General features: G+C 39.3%; 1 protein-coding gene across 1 annotated transcript in view; it reads left to right on the top strand.

Annotated features, from left to right (window-relative positions):
- CCDC148 (coiled-coil domain containing 148) overlaps positions 1-18,463 on the top strand; it is a 233,085-nt gene extending 214,622 nt beyond the window's left edge. The window contains exons 13-15 of the mRNA XM_087435234.1: positions 11,295-11,412; positions 13,665-13,805; positions 17,575-18,463. Of these exons, the coding sequence (XP_087291360.1) occupies positions 11,295-11,412; positions 13,665-13,805; positions 17,575-17,721 (406 nt within the window). The 3' untranslated portion in view covers positions 17,722-18,463. The remainder of the gene's footprint in view (positions 1-11,294; positions 11,413-13,664; positions 13,806-17,574) is intronic.
- The last annotated feature ends 1,344 nt before the right edge of the window (positions 18,464-19,807 follow it).

The following is a 19,807-nucleotide window of genomic DNA, read 5'->3' as shown; positions in this document are numbered from 1 at the left end:
CATTGAATGTCCAATTAAAGTTTGACCTCATAAATGTGTAATAAATTCAACAGAGAATTAGGGCTGGGAATTGGCAGGGCAGGTGTGGAAAGAAAAGAAGACAAGATAATTGAAGGATACTAGTAATGATGCATTTGAAGAGAGAGACCCAGGGATTCAAAGCTGGAGAGAGAAGTCAGGTCTGATTGTGTCTCATAGCCCAGAAGAAAAAGAAGAGGTCGAGTGACAGTAAACGTCATGCAGGAAGATCTAGCCCGGTGCCTGGTATGTTGTTGTTGCTAGTGCTGTTGAGTCGATTCTGACTCCTAGGGGCCCTGTGTAAAGCAGAATAGAGCCCTGCCTGGTTTTTTCACACCATCCTCTCACCTTCTGGCGCTATATCAGACAATGCTCCACTGCTATTCATGGGCTTTTCATGGCCAATTTTTTGGAAGTGGGTGGCCAGTTCCTTCTTCCTAGACTGTCTTAGTCTGGAAGTTCCGCTGAAAACTGTCCACCATGAGTGACCGTGCTGGTACTTGAAAAACTGGTGGCATAGCTTTCAGCATCACAGCAACATGCAGCCACCACAGTATGACAATCAACAGATGGGTGGTGTGGTTCCCTGACCAGGAAATGAACCCAGGCCATGGCGGTGAGAGCACTGAATCTTAAACACTAGACCACCAGGACTGGCTGCCTGGTACATAGTACACAGTTAATAAATATTGTTGAAAAATGGAGAGCTTAATAAGCTAAAGTAGCAGGTTGAGTAAGGTTGAATGAGAACATAAGGATAGGAGGTTGGCAGGCAATCCATTCCTAGAGTTGCGTAGTGCACAATGTTTATCCGTGTAGGTGGTGACCCTAGAGACTAGAGTCAGGTGGAATTCTTCAGTTTAAGATTTTGGCAGGGGAGCAGTTCTAGGTGATGCCAAGCTCTAAATTTGGTCTAAGGAGTAGGCTGTTGAAACAGGAGATAAGTGAATGGCATTGGGCATCAAGGACTGTAAGGGTGGAGTTTTGAATAACCCTCAATAATGCTGAGCAGTGACCCGGGCAGCCAGTAGTTGATTCCAAGAACCCTATTAGAAAGAGGATGGTCTAATCCCAAAGTCAATGGGTAAAACTTTTCTGGAATTGTTACTGGGGAGCCAGGAAAATGCCTCCTCCTCCAACTATTTTAAAGGATAGCAATGGAAGTAGTACCACTAGGGAAGCACTGGTTTTCAATTAAGGAAAACCTTTGCAAGGAACGGCTAAGAGTGGAATGAGATGGGTGGTATGTTCCAGTGGAGGGTGTATTTTATCACTAACTTTGTTTAGACTTGCTGGTGCATGGTGATTTAAAAAAAAGACAGGCTTTTATTATTGTTTTTAATTCTCTATAGACAATGTACCTCTTATTGTCTATACCCCACTTTTGAAATGCTATTGGAAAGGACTATTCTAGGAAAATTTTGAGGATGCAAAAGGGTTACTGAAAGCTAGATGGAAAAGGTTAGGAATAGTTCAAAAAGGGGAAGATAAATTGTGGCAGAAATGTCTTTCTGTACAAATTTGGGGAAAGGGCTAATATGATACTTGCAATGATCTTCTGATAACCCTCTCCTCACATCTTGTCCTGTGTTCAACTCTTGACTCCCAGATTAAAGTCCTTGCTTCACAGCTATTTATATTGCTGCACTTCCAACTCAAGTGAACTCAAATGGCTAGGTTGGAACTGATTACAACCAACAGGAAAGTGTACTTCACTCTCATATATGGGTTTTCACTTGGGCAGTGTGATAATATATCCACCCCTTGGAGCTATAAGAACTATTCCCAAAGGAAGTGGCTCATACCTCCTTTTCAGGGCTGAAATGCTTTCAAGTTATTTCTTCCTTCTTTGATTTTAATGAATAGACCCTCTAAATATTGCCAGTAGCCTGAGGTTTTCAACTGTAATCAGGATACTCCAGTGTTTTGTCCATTGAATGATAAGAAAGAGGTTCAGTAACAGCCATTGTTGCAACTGCCCATCACTGACACTGACTCGAGCCGTAGAGGGCCCCTGTCACTGAGGGAACCTGTCATCCATGTGTGCTGGGGCCATGGGAGGGTTGTTGAAAGATTCCACTCTTGAATGTCAGTAGCACCAAAGCAGGTATTTCTAGTTTGGACCAATCCTGAGGCATATAACTGTGATGTTTAGCATGTGGAAAAAGAAATAAGCCCTGTCTAGGTAGGAATTTGTACTTGGTTTTATCTTGATAACAATAGTTAGGTAGAGTCCCTCTAATCTGAATATTTATCTATGCTGTGGTTGTCAAAGTGTGGTCCCCAGACAACCAGAATTAGCATCACCTGGAAACTTGTTAGAAATGCAGATTTTTGGACCCTGCCTCACTACTACTGAATCAGAAACTCTGGAGATGGTTGAGCAATCTGTGCCTTTTTTGTGTGTGAGGAAGATCAGCCCTGAGCTAACATCTGCCAATCCTCCTCTTTTTGCTGAGGAAGACTGGCCCTGGGCTAACAGCCATGCCCATCTTCCTCCACTTTATATGGGACGCTGCCACAGCATGGCTTGACAAGCGGTGCATCGTGTGCGCCCCCGATCTGAACCCCAGGCCGCCGCAGTGGAGCGCTAGCACTTAACTGCTATGCCACCAGCCCGGCCCCTCTGTGCCTTTTTTTTAATGGGTTAACACTGGTTTACAACATTATATAAATTTCAGGTGTACATCATTATATTTTGCCTTCTGTATAGCCTACATCACGTTCACCGCCAAAAGTCTAGTTGCCATCAGTCACTGTTCAAATCTGCCCCTTTACCCCTTTCGCCCTCTCCCCTGCCACCACTCTGGTAACCACCAATTTATTCTTTGTATCTATGTGTTTGTTTGTTGCTGTTTTTGTTGTTTTATCTTCCACATATGAGTGAAAACATACGGTATTTGGCTTTTCCTGCCTGACTTATTTTGTTTAGCATAATACCCTCAAGATCCACCCATGTTGTGGAAAATGGCAAGATTTCATCTTTTTTTATTGCTGAGTAGTATTCCATTGTACTACTATCATCCATCCAAGATTCCATTCCATCTTCTTTATCCATTCATCTGTTGATGGGCACTTAGGTTGTTTCCAAGTCTTGGCTATTATGAATAATGCTGCAGTGAACATAGGGGTGCATATGTTTTTTCAAATTAGTCTTTTCATGTTCTTTAGATAAATACCCAGAAGAGGAATAGCCAGATCATATGGTAGCTCTAGTTTTAATTTTTTGAGGAATCTCCAAACTGTTTTCCATAGTAGCTGCACTAGTTTACATTCCCACCAGCAGTGTGTGAGGGGTCCCTTTTCTCCACATCCTCTCTAACATGTATTATTTCTTGTCTTTTTAATGGGTGTGAGATGATATCTCATTGTGGTTTTGATTAGCATTTCCCTAGTAATTAGTGATGTTGAATATTTTTTCATGTGCCTGTTGGCCATCTGTATATCTTCTTTGGAAAAATGTTTGTTCAGATCTTCTGCCCATTTTTTAATTGGGTTGCTTGTTTTTTTGTTGTTGAGTTGTATGAGTTCTTTGTATATTTTGTATATTAACCCCTTATCAGATATATGATTTGCAAATATCTTCTCCTAATTGGTAGGTTGTCTTTTTGTTTTGTTTGTGGTTTCTTTTGCTATGCAGAAGCTTTTTAGTTTCATTTAGTTCTATTTGTTTATTTTTTCTTTTGTTTCCCTTGCCTGAGGAGACATATTCAAAAAGATACTGCTAAGACTGATGTCAAAGAGTGTACTGCCTAACAAGGCAAGGAGGCCCACTTTCGCCACTCTTATTCAACATAGTACTGGAAATCCTAGCCAGAAAAATTAGGCAAGAAAAAGAAAAGGGGTCCAAATTTGAAAGGAAGAAGTAAAACTGTCACTACTTGAGGATGACATGATTTTATGTATAGAAAACCCTAAAGATGCCACCAAAAAGACTATTAGAATTAATAAATAAATACAGTCAAGTTACAGGGTCCAAAAATCAACAAATATCAGTTGCATTTCTATCACTAACAACAAAGTAGCAGAAAGAAATCAAGAATACAATCCCATTTACAGTCTCAACAAGAAGAATAAAATACCTAGGAATAAACTTAACCAAAGAGGTGAAAGACCTGTACACTGAAAACTATAAAACATTGTTGAAAGAAATCAAAGAAGACACAAAGAAAAGGAAGGATATGGGCCGGCCCCGTGGCTTAGCGGTTAAGTGCACGCGCTCCACTGCTGGCGGCCCGGGTTTGGATCCCGGGCGTGCACCGATGCACCGCTTCTCCGGCCATGCTGAGGCTGCGTCCCACATACAGCAACTAGAAGGATGTGCAACTATGACATACAACTATCTACTGCGGCTTTGGGGGAAAAATAAATAAATAAAAAATTAAAAAACAAGAAAAAAAAAAGGAAGGATAGTCCATGCTCATGGATTGGAAGAATTAACATAGTTAAAATGTCCATATTACCTAAAGCAAGCTATGGATTCAATGCAATCCCTATTAAAGTCCCAATGACATATTTTACGAAAATAGAAAAAAGAATCCTAAAATTTCTATGGAGCAATCTGTGATTTAACTAGCCCTCCAGGTGATTCTGATGTTAACTCAAGTTAGGGAACCACTGGGCCAGGTGGTGTTGTTTCTCAGCCCAGGCTGCACATTAGAATCATCTGGGGGAACTTTTAACAAAATACTGATGCTTGGGCCCCACCACCAGATTCTGATGTAATACTTTGTCTTGTTGCCTTGACATTAGAAGTTATTATAAGTTCCAGTGGTGCTAACGACAGTCATAGTTGAGAACCATCACTCCGTAGCAATATAAGAAGGGGGTCTCTAATTTAGGACTTTGTGCTAACTTCAAAAATAACTTATTAAGAACGACACGATGCATTTTACTAGAGTGTTAATTTAGGCATGCTTATATGTAACAAAACACAAATAATGTAAGACTTAAAAGAGTGGAGACCTTTTTTGTCTGGTTTTTATTTTTCAGTATTGTATCCCAAGCACCGAGAGCAGTGCTTGGCACATAGTAGGTGCTCAAATAACTATATGCTGACTAATCGAATTAGTCAATTAAAGAATGGAGTTCCAGTAGGAATTTGCCCTGACACCTCACAAAGAAACCAGTAAACGCTCCGAGCTGGAAGAATGGTCACTGTTTGGGGCTGGCGTGGTTTCATCTCCTCCTGGTTCTGCAGATTCTCTATGAATCCTCTTTGTTCTTCTCCCTTGCTGATCTGTACCAGGATGTCACTGCCTTGTATCAGGATTCACATTATGTGCACAGAAATTGGCCTCTGCCTGTGCCCTTCGCCAGAATCCCCACTGAGTAGAGCCTTGTTGCCCATATCGTTAAAGGGGTTATGCCCTCCAATGTGAGCACCCATTATGTTATTTTCCTTCTTTTCTCTGGGCTGGCTTCTCCCCCTTCTCCCCACCCCCCACCTTTCGATGGGGCCCACCTATCTTTTTTTTTCTTGTGGTAAATATTTTTTTATTGATGTTTTAATAGTTTATAACATTGTGAAATTTTGGGTTGTACATTTTTGTTTGTCCATCACCATATATATGTCTCCCTTCACCCCTTGTGCCCATCTCCCATCCCCATTGCCCCTGGTAACCACAATACAGTTTTCTCTGTCCATGTGTTGGTTTATATTCCACATATGAGTGAGATCATACAGTGTTTGTCTTTCTATTTCTGGCTTACTTCACTGAACATAATACCCTCCAGGCCCATCTATGTTGTTGCAAATGGAACGATTTTGTCTTTTTTATGGCTGAATAGTATTCCATTGTATATATATACCACATCTTCTTGATCCACTCGTCAGTCGAGGGACACTTAGGTTGCTTCCACTTCTTGGCTATAGTGAATAATGCTGCATGAACATAGGGGGGCCCACCTATCTTTTGATCCGCACATTCTTTTCTGGTGGAGTACCCTGTAGCTAATGGAGGGGTTCTCTCTGCTTGGTGGGAAACACAACATTCTGAGTGGGTATGAGCCAAAAAAGGATTTCCCAGCAGGCTGAAACACCTCTGGCACTAGCACCTTCATTTGACATATGCCTGTTGAAAGATTTGTTCAATATTGAGTAAGCCACATGACCTAAACACTAAGTAGCAAGTTTGTTTATAAAATGCCTTTAGTTTGTAGGGCAAATTACTTCTCTGAAACATTTTTGGGGAAAGTTCAATACTGGTTAGAGTACCCTAATTAAGACATGTCTTTTTGCTATTTTATTTACTGCTTAAGCTGTTTAAAAAAATTGTAGAACCTGCCACTATCAGTTATCTTCAGAAGTCTCTTTAACCCCCTTGGTTGCTGTAAGCTTCTTTTTAAACTGAAGTTACTTGTGGCTCCAAATATGAGGGAGGTCAACATGTTGTACTTAATATTTTCAGTTCTTACTGAAGTTTCACTGAAGCAAAGGGGGGCTGCTACTAAAGTTCAAGGTGTTTCCAAACCATGTGCATTTGTATACTCATCTCTTAGAGTACAGTACACACATAAAAAGTCCCCTAAATGACACATAAATTCTCCATTTCTACATGAAAGCTGCCTGTCCCTTCAACTACACTCAGGCCTGGAGGCTTAAATAAAATCCTTTTCAGATTATTGTTAATGCTGCGCCTGACTCGGCAGCAGCTGTTGCTTTTGAACAATATGAGGCTTCTCCTCCCCCAAGAGAAGTCAAAAATGCCTCTTTTGCAGCACTTTCAACCTTTGTAGACTCAGGGAATGTAAAACACTGCGAGATGAACCTGGGATTCCTGTTTGTGAATTCAGAGCACAACGTAAAGACTATTGAGTTTAGCCACTTCCTGACGTTGACTTTCATAGCAACAGTTTAATTTGGAGAAAATCTGCTACCTCAAATGACTAAAGGTATTTACGTGGAAAATTTTCCAAATGATTGACTTTACTGTTTTGCTATTTTCTTTCCCCATGAATATGTGAGTCTTTGACTTTCCCCCAGGGGTGTTTCTGCATCACTTCTCTTTAGGCAAAGAAATTTTTCTATCCAAAGTGGGAAAAGAAAGAGGCATCAAGAGTTTCCCCTTTTAAAGTGAATTATTTGAGTTTAAACCATAGCATCTGTAAAAATGAAGAATTTGAGTATGTCTCCTGTTTTCTTAAATTTCCCCATGACAAATCCTCAAGGTAGTCAGAGTAATCTTGATCATCACTTGGGAGCCAGTGCAACTGTGATCAGCTCTGGGCTTCCTCCAGCACCACCCCATTTCTCCCCTCCCCACTTGTGTCAGTCTTCCTGAAAGTGTTGTCTCCTCTCCCCTTCTTACTTCCTTGCCTCCCACTAATTCTTCAGCTACCTCTCTACCGACTGCTCTTATCAAGATCACCCATGACTCGGGCCGGCTCCGTGGCTTGGCGGTTAAGTGCGCGCGCTCTGATGCTGGCGGCCCGGGTTCGGATCCCGGGAGCGCCCCGAGGCACCGCTTCTCCGTCCAGCGCGAGGCCGAGTCCCACGTACAGCAACTAGAAGGATGTGAACCTATGACATACAACTGTCTACTGGGGCTTTGGGGGGAAGAAACTGAATAAATAAAATCTTAAAAAAAAAAAAAAAAAAAAGATCACCCATGACTCCCTGTTATTTAATCCAATGATTATTTTGGATTATAATTGATCTTTCTGTAGCATTGGACATTGCTGATGCCATTTCCCTTAGCTTCTTTGGCACCATTTCTCCTCCTTCCCCTAGATAGTTTCCTCTTCTTCTGTCCCTTTCTTAAATGTTATTTCCTTGGGAATCAATCCTAGGCCTACTCCTCTTCTTACTCTGTACTCTCATCCTGATTGATACCATCTGCCCTATGGCCTCAATTCCAGGCCATTGATAAAGATTCCCCATCTGTTTCTCCAGCCCAGATATTGTGAAGGCAGGTCTGTGTTCAAACTGAGCCTAATTCCTTCTCTTCCCTGTTTATCTTTCTAAGATTGCAGTTTCAGTGAGAGATAGTATTGTTCACAGTGCAAGACAGAAATCTTAACTTCTTCCTCTCTCTATCTCTTCCCCTCTCCCATAAAATAAACTAACAATTATGATTTATTCTATTTTCTACATAAATTTTGAATTGGTGTCTTCTCCCTACCTCCTTCTGGTCCCCCTCCCCCTGCCCTAGTTCAGGAAACCATCAACTTGCAGCTGGATACCTTTCTCTGGTCTTGCCTCCTTACAGTCCATACTCCATATTACAGGATTTTTCAGATCACCACATTTCCCTGATCAAAGGCCTTCATGCTTGCAAAGCCCCTACAATCTGGCCCCCGTTCCCTCTCCATCCTCAGTTCTTGGCATCCCCACCTTGCATTCTTCATTTTTGGTCACACTGAATTTATTTCATTTCTTCAAACATACCGTATCTCTCGCTTCTGGGCCTTTATATGCTATTTTTTTCTGCCTGGGACATTCTTTCTATTCTCTCTCCCTTTGGTGAATTCCTGCTTCTTTTTCAGGTCTGAAATTCAGACCACTTCTCTTTGGTGCTCCCCTGAATGCCCCAAGTCTGACAAAGGTGCCTCTCCCATGGCCTCTGCTCCATTATCCCATCAGGGCAAGAGCCACCCTATATCATAATTGCCTGGATCTTTGTATTCCCATTAGATCGGCAGTTCTGTGAGGACAGGGGCATATCTCCTGTGTTGACATTTTATCTCCAACACAGTGACTGATGCATAGCAGGTGCTTAATATTTGTTAGATGAATGAATGAGCCTCAAAGTAAACCACAAGCCAGCCTTCTTTATCACACAGGTGCAAATGCCTTGCTCTTATTTGCAATTTCTTCCTCACTAGTCAAGCTCTCCTAACTGGAACAACTATTACTTTCCCACAAAGAAGACAAAACTTTGTTGCAGACAAAGCAACCTATATATCCCAAAGGAAGAGAAACTTTCCAAAGGATCTGAGAATTAGCGTATGGTAATTGTCAAATCCCGGGGTATCTTTTAATTGAACCTTCACAGTAGTTCACTTAGCTTGTCTTCAGTGCTTAAATTGAGTAGAACCTCATTAGGGAGGTTGTGTCATGCCTTAGTGAAGGTGGAGAGAATGAGAAGTACAGCTTTCCATGATATGGAGCCATGGGAGAAAGGGAGCAATCTGGTCTGTGGGATCTTTGTGTGTCTGACTCTACTGACTCCTGATATGGGAGATAGTGGGGGGGACAGCCATGACCATCAGAGGAGCTTAGGATTTTCGTTCTAAATCCCATTTGGGGTTTTGTATTCCACAAGGATCTGCTGCATCCTTCCCTCCTTTCCTCTCCTTGTGCTTCTTCTTCAATACTAGCCTCAGGAGAACCTGGTTTTAGAGTTTTCCTCCCCAAGCAAATCTTCCTGAGAGAACCATGTGACTGCCAGACTCAGCCTGCTGCTACTTTCCTAGGCTTCTCTTTCTCTATCATTGGTAATTCACTCACTCTGTTCTAGCCACTCCAAACTGTTTCCTTCTCAGGGCTGTGACTGGTTGAGGCAAGTGACGTGCCCATGGGGTAAAATTTAAGAAGTCACCCACTCTCAGATGCCACCCATGCGCTTGCATGAGCCTAAGTGTGAATGCCTCCCTTGAATCACCCCATCCTGGCTCTCTCTGCCAGGAAGGCCTGCTTCCCCTCGGCCGCCATGCCTCCTTCCCTCTCCAAACCTAATCCTGAAGTCCCAACCGAGATGCTGCCTCCTCCTTAAGCTCTCACTCAGTCCTACCAGTCTCTCCCACAACCCAGCAAGTAGTTCTCTCACCTTTCTGCACATTCTCAGTGGACCTTATTTATACCTCTCTGAAGGCACTGTAAACCTTATTTACTTCTTAGGCTTGTCTTTTTGTCTCTATGTTAAACTATAAACTTCCTAAAGGCAGTCTTTTTTTCAGTGTGCTCACAATATCTAGCACAGAGTTTGGCACACAGTAGGTATTCATAAGTCTGTGAGGTGAGTGGAGCGATCAAGGGGACAAGAGAGAAGGGCCTAGTGGTTAATTGCATGGGGTTGGGAGGGAGAGGGATGGTCATGGGCTCTGGGGCCAGTCTGCCTGGCTTTGCTCTCTGGCTCTGTCTCCTACTGGGCATGAGAACTTAGACAAGTTACATCACCTGTCTATGCCTCCATTTCTTTATCTTTAAAATGGGATCAATATGGTACCCCAACACCATTGTTGGTGTTGTGAAGTCTAAATGAGCTAAAACATGTAAAGCGCTTGACACAGACCTGATGCAAAGTCAACACCTCAGTAAATGTCAGAATTCAGAATAAAATGGTCTAGTGAAGGTACAGCCACAAAAAATGCAGGTGTGCATGCTAAAGGCAAAGCACATTTGTGACCAATGTCATAAAGAAAGTTCAATCTAAACCATCACTGGTGGAAGACAGAGGCAATGGTCTCATACTCCCTTGAGAACCCTGGTGCCTACTTTTTTTTGAAAACATAAATCTCATCTCTATAATTCAATAGAGGAATAGCTTGGGTAAGAAGATGGTAAGGGAGGCTGCCCAAAGAAGGCAGTAGAGGAGGGCCAAATGAGCTTGGGGTATTAAAACAGGTATTAAAATGTGCCGTGTTTTAATATCTGCTGATTTTAAGGGGAATGGAAACATAATGCTAAGGGAAAGTCATGTTTTTGCTGCCATCTACAGTCAAAGCGCAATTTTTAAAGTTTCTTCACACACACACACACACACACACACACACACACACACACACCTAGAAAGGGCATTCTTGACAAAATGAGTGACACTTTAGATAAAGTTTGGTTTAAGTTCTAGTAATTGAGATAATTTGGGCATATTATTATAGTATTTTATTTACTATTCTTTCTAAAAGTATATATGTTTAGTCAGTAATACAGCCTTTTTAACATCTCAAATTGTGAAAACTTATAAGAAGTCTGCTATAAAAGCTCACAATAGTGAGACTGTCATCTGTCGGGGTGGATTAGCTGCAGCTGTGGCAGCCAACAGACAGTTTGAGAGTTAATACAATGATTTCAATGAAGAAAGAGATGGATTGGATTTTACCCTATGTTTGCCTGCCCCATGACTGCGGTTCTCTGGTTGTTATTAGAATTATTGTAAATTGCATTTTATACAAGTGTCTTTTATTGTTTGGATATGAGAAGTAAACCAAAAGCATGTAAAAACAAAATATGACAGTGATGTCACCTCTGAGATGCCTTCTGCTCCTATGCTGCTATCCATATAATCTCCAAGATTATGATGCTTTCCCAACTTCCCTGTGCGTTATTTTTAAAGGGTTAAATATAGACAAGAATTATTGGAAAAGCGTTTGATGGAGAAAAAAGAAGTGGCCCTTCAAGAAGCACATGAAGAAGGAGAGAGAGAAAGGCGGCTAGAAGCCCTAAGGAAACAGGTGTTTTTAATTTGGAAATTTTCACGAGTGGTTTAAAAAAATGTTTCTAAGTGCTCTTAATAATGTTATTACTAGGGCTTTGTTCATGACATCTGCTTTATAAAGTATAAATTTTCCAAACTGGGAGACTGATCTTCATTCCTGGGGGCAATTAGATTTACAGTGAACCATTTCCAATTTCTTAGTATATTAAAAGACTTTATCAGCACCTTTTGAAAAGCTCTCCCAAGATTTAAATGCATCTATATTACTTATAGTTTATTAGCTGAATAGTATCCATTTGCAGAGGTGAGACTGCATCTAGGAGAATTTTACTCTCCTCAAAAAACCTGGTGGAGTTTGACCAAGATAATCCTCTTTAGGGTAGGAACCTCTATTTGGAAATATTCCACAGTCAACAAACATGTTAAAACCCCCTTTTTAGAAATATTATTTTTGTGGAGAAATAAAAGCCTTCCATTGCTTTGCCTAGTAAAAGTAGGGAAAAGTTTGGAAAGTCGACAGTAGATGGCAAGAGTAGGAATTTAAGAACTTGGGAGATGTGATACAATAGTTTTACTTGGTAATTTTTCAGAGTTTTTAACCTGTAAGTGATTAGCTCAACTCGTAAGCTCTGAACTCGTCATTGACACCATTTCCCAGCTGAGAGGAAATGACTGTCTGGTTTCTCTTCTATGTCAGTGAAGGCAACAGAGAATCTTGGATGGGAACTTGGCCTCTGGTGTCCTTCAAATCTGGTACAACCTGGTTCGCTACTTACTGGCAGAGGAAACTTGGATCTTTTACTTAACCTCCCCAAGCTTCATTTTCTCCTCTGAAAAATAGGGATAATAATAATAGTACCTGCCTCATAGATTTGTAGTAATGTGTGTTTACATTTTTTAAATATTTACTAAGTATAAAGCCATCTTCTAAATCCTCTTAGGTTTTACCTCATGTAATCTTTACAACAATGCTATGATGTGGGTTTTATTAATATTCCTATTTTACAGAAGAGGAAACTGAGGAGGCACAGAGGTTCCCCAAAGTCACACAGCTAGTAAATGTCAGATTGGATTCAAACCAAGGAAGTCTAGTTAAATGAGATAGTATAGAGGAAGTGTAAATACATACAACTATTATATTATCATCTTTGATAAAATAGATTATAGAAATAAATTCAAAGCATAGGAATATAAGTCCTGGTCATTCTAGATTAACAAAATTTAAATTATTCAATCATTAGCAAATAATTATATACCATAGTTTTCTGGGGAAAAAACCTAATGTAACTATTACTAAACACATTCTTGTTCAAAATATAACTCTGATAACTACAGAGTTAGTTATCCATAGAATTCCATATGATTAGAATTCTTTCCATCTGTGAACCCTTTGAAAGAGGAAATATCTGTGCCTGTTATCTGTAATCAGTGTTTGGAACTATGGTATAAGACATTTTGGCTAGGAAACCTATAATAATTAAAGCATGTTCAACCCCCAGCTATGTCATTACAGTTTCTAAATAAATAGCATTAAAAATGCCATTTTCTTATTGCTAATTCTTGACTTTAGGAATTAACAGGCAGGTGTTACTAATGGTGCATATAATTTACAAAATTAGTGGCTTCTTTTCCTTAGGATTCAGGTTTGAATGGTTTCAATTATCATAAAAGACAAGAGCATCTGGGTTAAAATGACTCTGCAGTTTTTCAGTAGAAGGGGGAACAATGGTCTACAACTGTCCCTGGACTGTTGCCTGGTACAATGCAAATTCACCCATCTTGCCCAATAATGCCAACACGCTTGATTTTAGCCACGAATAATATGCTCTAGATTCAGGTTAATCAGATTAAGCTTTCCAGAAAGCTTCATGGGGTTGTTATCATGGCCACAGATTGCTAGTGGTTAAAAATTAATGTTTTTTATTTTTGGTTACTTTCAAGGTGGTTGAATATGTAGGTTTTCTATATAAGATTTCCTACGACTTCGTATCAGAAAGATAAATTTTTGGCTAAATTTAATCATAACTGTAATTATTCAATCATTAGCAAACAATTACATGTCATGGCTTTTTAATATTATGTTTTCTTTTTAAACATGGATCTGTGGATCTCTAGGACTGGCCTGGTTTAATATTGTTTCTGCCCTTCCCTTAGGTTTTATCTTTATTAAAATTTCTTAATTTTAATGGCCATTAAACATTATTAATGTTACCCAGGAGTATTTAGCTTGTATCTTGTTCCAAGTAGCCTTGCTTTTTCTGCTTTTAGGTTGCTATTGTTGCTCAGTTTGATCCTGTTAGAATGATGTCAGATACAATGGCATCAAAAGCAAAGATGGGTATTGGAATTGAAGAAGAATTTATTCTTCAGAAGCCACTTTTCACATTGAATACATACAATGAACAGCAGGTAATTATCAGAATTAGCATGATTGATGCAAATGCAAGGATGATGATAAGAATTGCAGAAGTGTTTTGGGTTACATAAATATTTTCAATATTTACATTTGAATACCATGCATATTAGCATAATTTTTAGTTCTAAATGATAGCACATAACTACTGCATAATTCTTAATATTACAAAATCATTGATAGGTGACCATAGAACAGTTTATCTGAAATGTTATAAATCTGTCATTGAGAATTATTTTTTAAATTTTAAAAATAATTTTACAAAATTTTACTTTATTGTATTTTGTTGTTTAAATATTTCTGTATCAGAAATTGTTTAAATTCCGAAGTTGTTTAAATTCATAACATAAATCCTATTAAAGAAACAATTCATGATTCTGATAAGACAAAGCAGAGGGAAGCTTTCAGAAATTAAAATGAACAGACGATAATATATCAGAGCTAATGATGAAACATTTTCTGTGGAAAAAGTAGGGGTTATTTAACCATTTCTGGGAATTTCTGATTCATTTTAGTCTGTTCCTATAAGCGAGAAGGGAATTTAAAAATATTTTTTAGATGGATGGATGGAAGTGGGGAGGGAGGACAGATGAATGAATGGATATCACTGAAATTAAGGGAGAAAGTAGTTAATTTTACAAATCTAAGGAGAGAAGCTAAATGCTTATTTCATTATTTAAAAAGCAGGAAACTTCATCCATTGACCCACTGACAAATAAATCAAGTGTGCCGCCACTATGAGCTGCATGCTTTGCTAGGGAATAAAAAGATGAACAATTCATTTATTAATTGGACAAATGTTTATGGAATATTTACTATGTCTGGCACTGTGCAGATATAGTACTTGTCCTGCATGGAGGACAAGATAGACTTGTCCTGTAAACAAGAACAAAGACTTGTCCTGTATGGAGGAGGAAGTGAGCAGAGAGCTGGGTTGGGAGGGAAAGTAGTGGGTATGAGAATAATGCCCCTAGTGTAGGATCACCTCCATAGTGGAGGTCTGAGGGCTGCAGAAGGAAGGGGAAGGGAATGAACGTTTCCCCGTGAGAGCGTCAGAGAACGTGTCGAAGAGGAAACGAAGCTGCCTCTTCGTCGAGGACTTTTATCAGCAGTAACAAAATTCATCCCAGATAATTTAAGCTAAAAACAAAAAAAATAGGTTGGGTGGCGAGGGGAAGGGTGGGCATAGGGAGAGGGATTAATTACAAGGATGCAAGTGTATCTCCAGAAGCCAAAGCGGGGAGGGCAGCTGGGACCTGCAACCTGGAAAGCTCTCAGATACCAGGGCTGAGGAAATACGGGTTTCATCAAGTGGAAGAGCGTGGAAAGAGGCCCTTACTAGTGAAAACCCCTTACACTGCTGTCTTCAGTGGAAGGTACATGACAAGGGTGGGTGCTGGGAGATGAGATTGAAAACATGGGTATAGGGTCAGGCTGTGAAAAATATAGTGGGTCTTGCTTGCTGAGACATTTGACCTTTATCCCGTGAGCAGAGGGGAGACTTTGAAGCTGGTGAATTATATAATCAGATTTATGTTTTAGCCAAATGTCCTAAATGGAAAACTGGGAGGGGCGTGAAGTGCGGTCAGATCTTTTTAAGACGGCGGAGCTCTCATAGAAGTGGAGGGAGGGGCATGAATGGCTCTGGCTGAGAGGAGGACGGGTAATGAAAGTGAGGATGACTCTAAACTGGGCAGCAAGTGATCTTGAGAAGAGCCTGCATTTTGAATTCAAATCCACCTCCACTTTGACTGGCCGTATGAACTTGTGTAAGCTATTATCTTTACGTCTTGTTTTCTTCATCTGTAAAATAATAATTTGCAAGGTTCTTGTGAGGATTAGGTTAATGTCAATTGCCCAGAATATTGCCTGGCACCTAGTAGTAATTCAGTAAGTTCTAATCATTAGGTGGTGCTGCCATTAACCATATAGGAATACAGAAGGAAAAACAGGGAGAGAAATTGTTTCGTTCACTTCGTGTTTAGGGTGAAGATGTCGAATACACATTTACAAGAAACTGATTGCCTCTGGGGAGGGGTAATGGGGAGATGGAGGTCAGCATGCCGGGGAGATCTCCATTTCACTTGATATCAATTCAGAAAATAGAATAATGGAAACATTTTAAACTTCACAACCCTGGAGCTAAGAGATGTGAATCCTGGAGATAATTAGGGAGTCAACAGCACGCAGGTGGAGCCTGAATCCTTGGAAGTGGATGAGAGTGACCAAGGGGACTATATTGGAGCTGAAGAGGAGAAACCTAGGTCTAAGGCTCAGATAAGTTGCTTCTCAGACACAAATCTCTATTATTCTTGACTTGTATATATCATTGCCCCTAGTCCCTGTATCTGATCAGTTGCCAAGTTCTATAGATTCTCTGCTTGACAGTGTTTCTGACAGTTATCTCTTCCTTGCTGCCAGCCAAGTTTAGGCATTTATTACTTCATGTCTAGACAATTGTAGTAGACTGCTAACCACTCTCCCTGCCTCCATCTCCTCTTTCCCTGCCACCTTAATTTATCCTGAATTTACAATCAGATCTATCTTCTTATGAAACAACGATTATATTACTTCCATGCTAAAAACAGAAACAAACATCAGTAGCTACCCAGACTCCTTGGCATAGCCTTCAAGCCTTTAGAGTTCAAGTCCCAGGCTTGGAAGTGTCCTTTTCCAGTGTTCCCCAGTACTCTACCAAAACTACCCTGATCCCAGATTGACCTATTTCACCTCTGAGTTTGCATGTGCCTTCCTTCCTTGCTTGATCTCTCTTCCTCCCCTCTCTGCTTTATGGAAGAATAAGCTGGACTTTTACAGTTAGCTCAAGTGCTCCTTCTTACCTGAGACTATACTAGTCTCACTGGCACCAGGAGCTGTTCCTCCATGTTCTACTACTCTTGGAGCATCTGTCACACGTTGCCACGACCTGTAGTTATCTGTGTGCATTCTTATAACCTCTATTAGTTTAAGAGCTCCTTGAAGGAGGGGCTGCTTTCAACAGCTTATTATCCCATCCTCTAGAGGGACTTCAAGTCCATGTAAAATGCTTCATTAGCTGAAATACATATGTGGCCATCTTCTTATCATTGCAAACAGTGTCTGTTGATATTTAATATTCATAGAAGGAGGAATAAGGTCCAATCAGCTATAAATGAAAACAGAAATTGAACTACCCATATGTCTGTTCCCACTTAGAATCAGATTGATGGAAGAATTTTCTAGTTCTGCTTGAAATAGAAACCTGGCCTTGGAAGAAAAGTTCTATTGATTTTGTTTTTCAAGTAGTGACCATGTATTTAAACTTAATTTACATATTGCTAAATGATGGAGAAATTAAAATGTCTGTTTAAAGACAGATGCACAAGGTTGTGGTTTAGATTTATTTTATTTTAACCAATGATTGTCTGTATTTTGTAATTCCAGCTATCATTAAATAATATATCAGCAATAGGACTGAAAGTAAACTTCTTTCACTCCATCTTTTACTAATTTTATTGTGTTATATTTTGACTAATCTAGTATGCAATATTCTATACATCTTATTTGGAAACCACTGCTACACTGGAAAGTGATAATGTCAAAAAGATTTAGGCATTTTCAGTAAAAATAACTGGAATATAGCACCATATACACAAAGTTTATTGTCATCTAGTCATCTATCCAGCAAAAACAAATTAGGCAGCTTGGGGAAATATGGAACTAAATGATAAAATTTACTTTAGTTCAATGAATTGCCATTTATTTAAATTGTTTTTTTTTCTACAGATAATTTCTGACCCTAGGCTTCGTTTTGAGTTAGCACTTCGAGAAGCTGGACTTCATAAAACATTGTATGCCAAAGAGATATTACCAAAAATCAATCCTAAAAAACCTCCAAGAAAGGACACGGAGTCGACTGTATTTAAAATCTAGAGCTCATCCTCAAATCCTATTATATGTAAACAAGATTTTTCTTTTACTACATTTATATGGATAACAATAATTACTACTTTCTAAAATTTTTTACAATATCAGATGCAGAAATCATAGCATCTTTTAAAACAACTTTGCCTTTCTTTTGATTCTTAGAATTTTATGTACTATTTTCAATATCTTTGTTATGTTTAATACTACTAAATTCTCCAAGACTATAGAACTTAATTATGACACATATAGTACACATATTATCATTTAGTAAATTGCATTTTGGAGGTTACGTTATCCCATGAAAAGAGCTCAAAATAACCATTTGGGAGAATTATAATTTATGTTGCTGCTACCTGCTAACATTCGTTTCTGCTTGTTATTTCAGAATTTGACTTTTTAATTATGGAAGCTTCATTATCATTAATACTTCTATTATTTCTTGATTATTATAAGAGGAGACTCAACCTTTCTCTAAATTTAGAAACCAATTTTGTACACCATGTTTACTGCAAACCAATCATCCAAACAATTTCATTTTGCAAATTAGCCCATAAGAATAAATTAGAAATTAGAAATAGCATTTCAAGCATGGGAATTTCTGTTTTGGCTTAGAAAAAAATGTATTTGTGTGGTTGTTTAGAAGGACTATGTTAAAATTTATAGTATTCAGAATGCTATCAAAAGTTCCACATTATCTATTAAATGTCTACATAATTTTGTAGAAAGAAAGTGTTTCAAATAAAACTCAAGCATAAATTTTTTGCTATTTCTAAGAAGTGGTTATTTAATCAGAATAACAAGTCAGTGTTGTTGAAAGTTGCCATTGTTACTGTTAAGAAGATTAACCCCCTTTTTCTCTCCATTGCAGCTCCCTGCCATTTCCCACCCACGTCCATCTCAGGGGTTGCAGTCTCCACGCAGTTACTGAAATAATGTAAAAAATGACAAAGACCAGTCTAACTGGTGGAATCTTTGGCTTTATAATTGTCCCCAATGTGATGGGAATAAATAATGCAGCAAGCCCAGCTCATCAGAATAAACTTTTACAAAAGATTATATGGGAAAAACCTCTTATCTATATTCCAAAATTCATTATAATACCCTCCCAGTTCAGTCTTTTGCATCATCACAACATCTCATAATTAGAAGAGGAGGAAGGAGTCTTTAACAAGACTCAGGGAGTAGTGAGCATTTGCATCTATCTTAAGGGTGTCTCCCAGGGTCACAGGTTTCTTTATGTGCTCTCAATTTACTTGATATGAAGCCTCAAACCATAAGCCATGAAAGCCCTGCTTTGTCAGAGCACATCCTCTCTAAGTGGCAAGACACTGATGCTGCTCCGAGTCCACTGGTCTTTCCCAACATCAGCATCCATACTGATGTCCAGGAGATCTCACTCAAATTCCAACTCAATATCATCCCTTTTACACTTTCCCAACAGTCAAGACAAGTAGTTGGTGATGCACAGCAAGAGGTAGTGCCACCATTTTGAGAACTATGGAGAGTTGTGGTTATGATGAAAACATTAGTTGAGATTTGGGCAGCAGCCTAGCTCTTGGCTATGCCCAGACTCAAACCTTATTAATTTTCTTTCTTTCTAAATGTAGTATTAATAATAGTTAACTGTTCATTGAGCACAAACTGTGTGCTCAGCACCACGTATGTACTTAACATATAATGTCTTACTTAACTACCATAACAACCTTATGAGATTGTCATCCCCATTTTATAGATAAGGAAATAGGTTCAGAAAGGTTAAAATAATATGCCCTAGACCAGTTGTTTTTCAAAATTAAGTCATTAAATCATTAAATTTAGTGTAAGTCATTGAATTTGGTGAGTCCTGACCAGAGTTTTTTAAATGAAGCAAAATAAATCTGAAATCCAAATGGCAAATAAACATGAAAAGATGGAAATACCAGTTAAGACTCCCCAATGAAATATCAATACACACCCACCAGATTGGCAACAATACCGAGAAGTCTAACAATATCAAGTAATGATGATACACAACAATGGGTGGTGGGGGTGTTAATTGGAAAAGTTTGGACTTATCTGGTAAGGTTGAAAGTGTTCATGCACTTTGATCCAG

The sequence above is a fragment of the Ceratotherium simum genome, chromosome 9 (genome assembly GCF_057802395.1).
Source record: "Ceratotherium simum simum isolate JZ-2026a chromosome 9, ASM5780239v1, whole genome shotgun sequence".
Taxonomy (NCBI): Eukaryota; Metazoa; Chordata; class Mammalia; order Perissodactyla; family Rhinocerotidae; genus Ceratotherium; species Ceratotherium simum.
Note: the sequence above shows the minus strand (reverse complement) of the source record. Positions and strands in the feature narration are given on the sequence as shown.